Source organism: Haemaphysalis longicornis, unplaced genomic scaffold, assembly GCF_048455015.1.
Source record: "Haemaphysalis longicornis isolate Haplotype H1 unplaced genomic scaffold, Haemaphysalis longicornis Haplotype H1 scaffold_2, whole genome shotgun sequence".
Lineage (NCBI taxonomy): Eukaryota > Metazoa > Arthropoda > Arachnida > Ixodida > Ixodidae > Haemaphysalis > Haemaphysalis longicornis.
The window spans coordinates 921,120-931,297 of NW_027526295.1; the positions used below are offsets into that span (position 1 = coordinate 921,120).

A 10,178-nucleotide genomic window follows, 5' to 3' on the forward strand; every position below is an offset into this window, starting at 1 on the left:
GCCACCGATGACTTCAGCGGACAGCGTTGTCCTTGATACCGCTCCGGCCAAGCATTCTTTGCGACTGTCTGCGCCGTCGGTACCGCAGACGATCTCCCAAGCCTGTATGCTGCCCCCCGTACCACACAGACTTCAACTCCGAGTACTTGGTTGTGCTACAACTTTTGCCTACAAACAAGATGCCTTATCGAGCTGGATGACCAAGATAATGAGTGTATAACCGCCTAAAAGAACCGCAAGCCTAAACCAAGCCTAGCTTCGACCTGCATGCGGTCGGATTTCACCAACTATTCATGAAATCCGACGTGCCCGCGCAGCCGCTCCGAGTTTTTACCGCCGTTCTCCGAGCGGCGATGCTACCGGCGCATACGTTCGCCGATATTTCTGATCCCTTACACCATCACGACCGCCTCGCTATGATGCAAAGGTCTAAGTAAATGTGTAAATTTCACATTTCACTTCACTTGCACCATCGCGACCACCTCGCGATGGTGTATATGTCTCAAAACACACCGCAAGTCGCGAACCGCCTCCTCTGAGTGAAATGCATCACGCTGGCGAAACGCGCACATCAAATGGCTCCGTACCCCATGCTCCCCCCGAACTCGTGCCCTGGAGTAATTCACGGAATCACCTCTGAATTCACAGCCGAAGACGTTGTACGTGACTTGGAATTCTAGCGACACGATATCCTCTCTGCCCGCCGCATGGGTAATACGAACTCTACCATTCCCCCATCTTCTGGCACGCATGTCTCATTCTTCTTAACCTACGAGAGCTCTGAATTTCGGAACCGTCTACTCAAGCCTCGTACCAACCACGACAAAACCGGTCTGCAATACGGACACCTCACGCTGGCATGTCCCTGCAATCAGCATGGGTGCCCCAGCGGGGCCCCAAGGTCTATCCACTGCAATCCAATTAGTTTCTTGCATACATTCTCTCTCCTCAGTCCTAGATAAACCGGTCAAACTGACTTTATCTCCTTGACTTCAGCAAAGCATTCCATAAAATACCCCACTCCCAATTACTTCACAAACATAACGTGCTCCGTTTTCCCTCGACCATTCTTAAATGGATAACATCTTATCTATCTTCTCGCATACAGTTTGTTGATATAAACGGTGCGTACTCAAATCCTCTTCCAGTTAACTCCGGAGTTCCCCAGGGTAGCGTCCTGGGACCACTACTGTTTTTAATCTATAACAATAGTATCACACCCTGTCTCAAACATGGGGTTAAAATGCGGAAGTTTCCCAATGATTGCCTTGTGTTTCCTTCAGTCACACTAACAGATGACCAAGTATTATTGGGCTAAAGTATCGATGCAGATATTACCTGGTGTGAGTGCTGGGACATGCACATAAACCCAGATAACCCCGTATTTATGCACATTACCAACAAAACACAACTAATTTATTCATACAAAATTAGAGGAACTCCCATTTTACTTACACAAAGTTATAAATACCTTGAGGTCAAAATCACGAGCAAGTTAACTTGGTCCTGCCACGTTGAAAAGATTTGCTCATCAGCCCACAGAAAAAAATGTTACTAAGGCACACCCTCAACAGCTCTCCCTCTTGAACTAAACTCCTCGCGTTTACACAATAGTCCGGTCTTGTTTAGAGTACGCTTCTGAAGTCTGGGATCCGCACACTAAAAAGATATTAACAATCTTGCTATTGTCCATTCAAAAATTAGCTCTTCGGCTTCCGCCAGTATGACTCCCCGACAGAACTAATAACTAATAACAAAATTACAGCTCTAGAATCACAAAGAAAACAAGCGAGACAAATTTCTTTTTCAGCTACCAAAAAAACCAGTATCACAGGCCTGTCGCACGTCCTCACTCCGTTATCCTCGCGTCCTACTAGAGGATACCATTCTTACAAATTCACACCTATCTTTGCACGCACTTACACCTTGAAGTACTCTTTTTTCAATCGCACAATAACAGACTAGAACGAACTCCCGCACCATATTTTTGAGTCTGCAAACGTAATAAAGTCTCTTAAAAATTTGTTTGAATCGTGATTTATGTTAATAATGAATAATTTGTATACTGTCTGTTTTTTGTTCTTTCTCTACACCCTGTACGACTAAGTAATTGGTGATATCATTATCGGTGTAACTTCTCCCTATCCTACTTGGGCCATTTTTTGTGGTCTGCACTAATTTATAAATAAGATATATAAATAATATAAATAACTTTGCTCCATGTACGATCCTCCCAGTCCGATCCTCCCAGTTCGACGAACCACATTCGCACACATCTTGGTGTCTTCATTGTGAATGCCACCTCCCAGTGCGACGATCCAGTCCGACGATTCTCCCAGTCCAATGAACAACACCTGTACACACTCTGGTGCCTTCATGATGAATTCGACCACGCCCCGTCCGCTGAAGTATGTAACATCCGCAAGGCCCGGGATGAGGCATGTTGCCAGGCAGCCCAGAAGCAGCTCCAACGGCCTAAACAGCACGAAAAAAAGTGTTCAAACCGAGTCACTACCCATAAAACCATCACCTACTGCATCATCAAGGCTTCACATTTCGTATATGCAAATGCCGCCGTCTGCCACCTGGAGAGGTCGGCTATCGAATCTACCCCTGTACCTTCCACCCCTGCACCTCAACTGTCAGTGACCGAACAACCGAAGTCCGCACCAGTGACTGAAACCTCTCCACGCCACCACATGTCACACCTCAGGTAGGGCCACCGATTACAACCACGCCTCCTCCCAGAGATCCATCCCTCCGTGCCGCATCGACCAGCTCCTGCAGCGGGTCTTCGAGCTTACCATTCGCGTAGTTGATCTTGTATCGCTAGTGGAGAACAAACATACGTGTCTCGATGCGCAAGACCAACGCACTTCTAGCCTCGATGCGCCCATTATAACGCTCGCGGAGTAGCTTAAGAACCTAAATGCAACCATAAGCAAATCATTTGACGACAAACCAATTGATTAAACGCACCCACCCTGTCCCAGCTTCGTCAGTTGGATTGGCTTCCAAAACTACGCCCGCCACCGTTATCGTCCGTCCCAAGCTTTCCCAATAACCTCCGCTGTGACACTGAAATTGATACCGTAAAACCCAGTTATATCGAACACCGCGACGGTTGTAAAATAGTTCGATGTAGCAAACATTCGATATAGAAAGTGAAGCAAAAAAACATATGAGAGCAATCTTGCCGACGGAGTCACGAGCTAACGCTGAGCTCTTACCACCCTGCAGTTCATTATTAATACGAGACTTTCTCGGGAAAAAAACATGATATTTATTGGGGCGGAAGAACTGTGTGAGTGTAGCCTGCTTCTTGAAGCACAGTGCGTTGCTGGTTACTGCTTGCTCCACGGTATCTAAAGTCGACAAGCACAAGACCACCGCCCTCAATGGTACTGCTGTGTCGCCGTAGCAGGGCAGCGACGGCTTCGCTCGTGCTCGAAAGCGGTATGGAGTCCTCGGCGTCTTCGACAGAGCTGAGACAAGCATGGATACAAGCGAATAATGGCGAACCCAGCGAACCGAGCAAGTGCGGGCAGCGATTGGCGCGGACTTGAAATTCGGTGACTCCGCAGCCCGCAGGGCCAAAGTGGCGCTTTCGGCTCCAACGGCATGCATGCGTGGAGCTGGTCCACTCTGCCGCGGCCGGTTTGGGCGTGCCCGAGCTCGTGCGGGAGTCGAAAGCGACATCCGTGCCGCCGTTTCGCATGAATGTATTGCGGGAAAGCCGGCCGCATGCCTAAGGAGAGCGAAAAATCCCGCGCGGGAGAGTTCGATATATCCATTGTGAGCAAAATTGCGTTCGATATAAAAAGTTTTGAATGCATGTAATTTTTGCCAGAAATATACAAGGGCTCGATATAGGCAATAATTCGATATATCCGTGTTCGATATAAGCAGGCTTGGAACGGCCGTAGCCTTTCTCCGCATCGCACCTCTCTGCATGAATAGTTCCTTACACTAGGCACACTTCCGCACTTTCTTCTGTCACAAGAGACCAGGCTCGCAAAAGTCGTCCCTAGCGATCAAGATGTGCACGCCGGCACCATTACACCTCTGTAGTCCATTTACGTTCGTTGGGATATCGCATGTGAACGGGAATACGCCCCCTCTATATTACCTCTATACGTTCCGGTTTCTCCCATTATCCAGACCCCCACAGCCACCTCTCAGTCTTGTGAATGTCTATTATCCCGCATTTCCACAGTCCTCTTTCATTTTTTCAATCCTGCTCCAACCAATGCGAAATCCTTCTCGGTGGGGATACTCAACCTCCCTTCGTTCCCTCCGCGCACACACCATGCAGGGATCGTATACACTCCGTAATACTCCAGATAACCCCACACGAGACGGATACAAGACACAACACCCCAAAACACCTGACCGTACTTTTCACAACGAACCTCATCCACCTTCAACCTGACAAGTCCTTCTGCATACCCTTCTCTCCGACCACGACACCATTTAAATTGTGTTTACGCTCACGCAAACGTAAGAACCGCGTCATCACCTTTACTAACTGGTACCGCTTTCTGCGCATGCGAGCCCGAGGACCAACTATAATTGGCTTGTGGATGCGCTCGCTGAAGACGATGAAGTCTGAAGCCACTACCACCACCGTGGCCGACCCGCCGTCCGACAAACCCCGATCCACACTTTATGCGCATGCGGAGACGAATCAAACGCTTTCTTAAAGAGAGAGAGAATAAACTTTTATTTATCCCAATAAGGGTATTAACTAGCGCACACAGGCACCAGATGGGGTGGAACGCTCTTCTCGGGTCCCATATGCGTATAACAGCTCCTGGCCCCTGGCTGCCAGCGCGAGCTGGATCGTCAGGTCGGGGCTAGACAACAAGGTCTCCCATCGCTCTTGCGGGTCGGGTGTGGGAATAGGGGTGGGGAATAGCTGATATCAAGACTCGCACTTTACCAGAATATGTGGAAGAGTGCCTTCGCTGTCCGTGCAGAACGATCAAGTACCCTTGTTCGGGTACATCTCGTTTAGGAGTGTGGGATGCGCTAGAGACCCCGCCTGCATGCGTGGCATAACAGTCCCCTGTTTTAGGCTCAACTGTGGATGAGACCTTTATTCGTCTATTTATTCCGTGAGGCCTAGAGAACCTGCACCTGTGCTCTCGGTACATTTCAGTAACTTTTCTGTAGCTCATGACGGGGCGCAGCAGAGCCGGCTCGTCTTCTTACACCGTGGCCCTGACGGACATCTCTTGGGCATGGTGGCCAGGGAGTTTGTTTCTTTCCACCTTAGCGTGAGCCGGCACCCACGGGAGCTCTAAGGCTCGCTTCAGGGGACTTCGCTTTAAAGTACCGCACGCGCCGCGGTAGACAGCCTCACCTTTCGGAAGTTGGCGTGCGCCTTCTTGAAGTCCGTGACTATAGTGCCGGCCATCGGATGTGTTAGCGCGAGGGCCACGGGAACTTCCTTAGCTTCGAACGTTTGGGTCGTGTGGAGCGACGCGCAGGTAACCAGGGTGTCTAAAGTGGTGACCGCCGCCATCGTCTTGGTTTCGTACTTCGGAAGCGCCGCGTTCGCGTAGAGGACGACGGGGTACTTTTCGAGCTTGCGGCCGAGCGCCTTGGCCCTTCCCCTTCATTTTTCCCGAGCAGCATATTCCTGTAAAGGTGCTTGGTCTTTAGACGTCCCTGCACTCGGTAACGTCTCAGTGTCTGGTGGCGGTTTGATGCACTATCCCACTTTGCTTAGGGCGGCCCGTTCATGCTCGGTTTGACTCAGTGTGATCCTTTGATTCGAGAGCTGGGCCTCCACCATGTCGTCCACCGTGTTGTTCATCTCATGCCCAGCAGTTTCTGCGTCGCCTAGTGTTTGGCCACTCCCACGGCAACCATGGTTGCCTTCCTGACAACCGTGTCCAGGGCCTCAAGGCCCGTCTTCCTCAGCTGGAGTTACGGGGCGGTGTAAGTGATGTGGGGCACGATGAACACCTGCACCAAATTTAAGGCGGTGTCTTCTTGGATTCCTCAGTTCCTGTTGGTGGCTCTCCTGATCATGCTCGAGGTCAGATGGGAGGCGGTCTTGATGCTGTGAGTGGGCGCGATGGCCTTGACGTCTTCGCGCAGCAACAGGCGCAAGATGCGGCCCTGCTGCGTGTGCTGGATTTTCGTGCCGTCGATTGTCATGACCAGGTTCGGCGGCGGTTCCTTCTTGGGCCTACATGGCGGCAGCATCAATAGCTACGACTATTCGCGGCATAGCTCAACCCGCAGGTCTTGGCGTACCCGTGGACGGTCGTCACCACCCTCTGCTAAGCTTCCTTCGCCCAGGTGTCGGAAGCCGCTCGGGAAGTCCACACCATTAGGCCGTCACCATAGAGTACATGCATTTGTTCTCTTCGAGTAACTTGGGCATGGGCAGGAGGGCCCGGGTGATGAGCACCGGCCACCGCACCGACCCTTGCGGAGTGCCCGTGTCTCCGAGCTTGATCGCGTCCGACTGTTCCTCTCCTATCCTTACTGTCGCCATGCGCTTGGTCAGAAAGTTCTCGACGTGGCCGTTCCTTTCCGCGGCTGCAGCCCATCTTGCAAAGCTTCTCAAACACGCTTCCGTGGGACACGTTTTTGAGGGCCCCCTTTAGGTCTAGCGCAAGTAGAACCACGGGGCGAGTGTCTCGTGGCCTTCTCGAAAACCAGTTTGTTTAGCTGGAGGAGGACGTCTTTAGCCCGCAGGCACTGGCCGAACCCATACATAGCGGCCGGCATCTGATTCGTCTCGTCCAGGACCCCTTAGAATCTCCGGAGAACCATGCGTTGTACGACCTTTCCCACGCAGAACATGAGCGAGATGGCGCGCATGTTATCGATTGTCAGCGTTTCCCTGGGCTTGGGAATGAATCTCACTTCTGCTTCCTTCCACTCCGCGGGTAGTTCTGAGCGTTCTCAGGACAGGTTGATGTGGCACAGGAGCTGGTCCCTCGCTCCGTCGCTCATGTTGTTCAAGAGTCTGTAGGTAAAAGCGTCTGTGCTGGGTGCGCTCTTGTTACTCTGGCAGATGGCCGCCAGCCGTTTCGGGGTGATAAAGAGCTCGCCCAGCTTCAGATTTTCGCATCCCAGTAATCCTTTCGGGTCTTGAGTTATCAAAGCATTCTGACTGGCTAGTTGGTGTGACACAATGGAAATAAAATTGCGCTACACGACGGGACGACAGAAGAAGATGCACCACACAGCGCGTGCTCCCGCCACCGTATTCCAGATGGGACTCCAGAGCGCCCTGTCAGAAATAACAGGTACACACTTTGGCAGCAAGGATTTACAAATGACCTCTTTTTGTACGCATCTTGTCATTGGCTTAGGCCACATAATTGCACCAGGTCTCAAAACTTGCTGCGCTCTTCTTACACCGGCCCAAGGCGCTATACACGTTCTCCCGGTCCAGCGGCGCGTGCACCTCGTCGACAGTTGTGGTCGTTGCCCACGGAGAACGTGCCCTGTACTAAAAAATACCAAACGCAACACTCTGCCTAGTTACAGATGTGGCACCACAGCGTAACAACTCAGCATTTACAGTGGCAGTACCCCAATTAACCAATACGACCTGGGGTACCGCCCAGTTCCAATGACATCCATTGATTCTGCCGAACAAGCTGCCACTCTCTTGGCCATGTCCCACGGAACTACCTTCGCAAAACGATACTTTCAACTCACCATCTTATTTTGTCGCTGCGCTACAGGATGCATGACGAGAACTAGTTCCACCACCTTTCGGTGCCAACCTTTATTTCCATATACCCGCATAGTACGGATCTCCCGCCACACCTCCCTTTATTGAAACGAGATGGAAAATGACACCACCAGCGAACATAGTCACCGCGCTTTAAATATGATGTGAAAAAAATTGCTTCTACTCCCTCTATGCTTCATACCCCATACGCACGACCAACACTCACTTCCCAGCAACTACCGGGACTTCTTCTAGCACAGGGGGGCGCTGCGAGCGCGCCATCGTATCGGATGGGCAGCTCACCGGCTCCGACAATTTTCGTTCGGCACCCCAGAGTACCTCTTCTAACGTCCTAAAAAATCTCTCCACCGTCACCGGAAGGTGATCCGGTTCATCTGGATACCACATTTCGGCAGGTGGGCCCCTCCAACATTTTTTACGGGCGATTTACGTCTCGACCACGCCGGAGGCGTCTTTAGGCCTAACGGCCATGGCGCCTCCCGGTAGAAAGGACGGCCGGCCCAGCACCGCAGCCGCAACCGTGGCGGACACCCAAACTGGATATGATCCTCACAGCATGGTTTGGACCTCCATCCCGACTTCGGACAGCCCACCGGAGTTGCCCCAATCCTGCAAGAGCGCCGCGCTTGCTGCCGCGGTCGCTCGTCGAGAACAGGCGAGCAACGCACTTAAAGCTGCCTCCACCGACGCTGCGTCCCTGGCCACGGCTGCCGACCCGGACGCTGACGCCTGCTCTTCAACAATTTCACCGCGTGCGACGCGCTCCGCGGGCCCGCAGCGGGGGAACAAGAGGTTTTTGTGGCATCCTCAACCCCTGCCGAAGCCGAAAGCAACGGACTTTGTCGTTGTGCTCAAACCCCGGACTCAGCTGTCCCTCGCCAACGCTTTCCCCGAGAACGGGGCCGGTCGCGCGCTCATCGCCCACCTCGGAGCGACCGCGACACGGCTAGTCACTGTTGTGATGGTGCGGGAACAAAATCTCATCTTAGTTTACACCTCGCACCCGCACATAGCGGACAAACTTATCGGTGAGTTTGCAGTTCCCTCACCCGCCGGACAGGTGCCCTTGTTTGGGTACTTGCGCGCAGACACTCATGACTCCTGTTATGGAGTAGTGACGGTGCGCAGCTCCGACACCGAAGCCGCACTTCGTGAGAGCCTTTACTGGCCTGAAGGCGAGATTCTACACGTCCGGCGACTGGGCACCTCTAATAAGGTGCGCCTCACCTTTTCCGGCAAGGTGAAGCCCAGGTACGTCTCCTACGACGCCCTGCTGATCCCGGTGCAGCCGTACAAGAAAACTGTTCCAGCCTGCGGTCGGTGTGGCTCTGTTGGACATCGACCCGACGCCTGTCCCGGCCCCAAACCTGACCTTTGTGGCATCTGCGGAAAGGCGGTGCCGCTCACGGATGGCGCCCGTGCCCCACATGAGTGTACGCCCAGGTGTGCTCTGTGTGCTGGTTCCCACGTCACCGGGGACCGGCGCTGTAAGGAACGCTACAGGGCGCCGCCACCCAAGCCATCCACTCCTCCACCGGAAGGTCAAGCCGGCCGCAAGAAGCGAAAGCGTCGACGCCCACGGAAGCCGCGGAAGTCGGGCTCTCGGGAATCGCCGCAGGGGGCTCAGCCTCCTGCCACCAACACTGACCCGCCCCCGCGCCCTGGAGCGGTGGCTATCGGGCCTTCCCGGCGAGGCCCAACTCCGGACGGACCTACGGCCAAGAAGCCTAACACAGGGCAGGCTCCTCCCGCCCCATCCAAACCGAACCAGCCATCACCTAAGCTCAAACCCGCTGCCCAGGGGGATTCATCGTGGGCCGCCCGCGTTCGGAAAGGATCCCAGGTGAGCGGCTCGGGCGGGGCAGCCTTTTCGCCCACACCCTACGTGATCTCCCAACCCAAACCGCCAACCCCTTCCACTCCCACACGGGAACAAATTGAATTCCGCAGGTTACAGGCCCAAGTTGCCTCGTTAACGCAGATGGTGGAGGCGCTTGTGAACCGCTCGTCCTCACCTAATTCGGCACCACTCGGGCAGGCGCCGGAGGCGATGGATAGTTCCCCCTCCGAAGACAGGGAAACCGCTGCGAACCTCGGCCCGCTTGAGGAGCGCCTAAGCAACCTAGAGGCCCAGATGGCGTCCATAGGGACCATGATCGAGAATCGATTGGCGGCCGCCCTCCAAACCGCTTTTGACCGCATCCCGGGCAAGATAGCGGCCCAGATGTCCCAACTCACTGTTAGCACCCGCCGTCCTAAGCTTAAGCGAGGATCTCGTTCTCAAGCATCCCGGCCCGTTTCCAAGGTGGCGGAGGTAGACGAGCAGCCTAACAGTTCGACTGCGACCTCGGAAGTGAGCACCGGATCGAGCAGCGGAGCCCCTATGCAGCCCTTTGCTCTCCTGGAGGCCCCCCACACGTTTAGTTCTAATGATGGCGGGCAACGGCCCTAG

At 53.6% G+C, this 10,178-nt stretch overlaps 1 protein-coding gene across 1 annotated transcript; it reads left to right on the forward strand.

Annotated features, from left to right (window-relative positions):
- The first annotated feature begins 8,195 nt into the window (after nucleotides 1-8,195).
- Nucleotides 8,196-10,178, forward strand: LOC144166931 (uncharacterized). Its single transcript, XM_077696376.1, has one exon. It carries the CDS (start codon nucleotides 8,196-8,198, stop codon nucleotides 10,176-10,178), a length of 1,983 nt encoding a protein of 660 aa, XP_077552502.1.

What these genes read in the sequence shown, in the direction of transcription:
- LOC144166931 (XM_077696376.1), top strand. Translation starts at nt 8,196, where the DNA reads ATGGCGCCTCCCGGTAGAAAGGACGGCCGGCCCAGCACCGCAGCCGCA.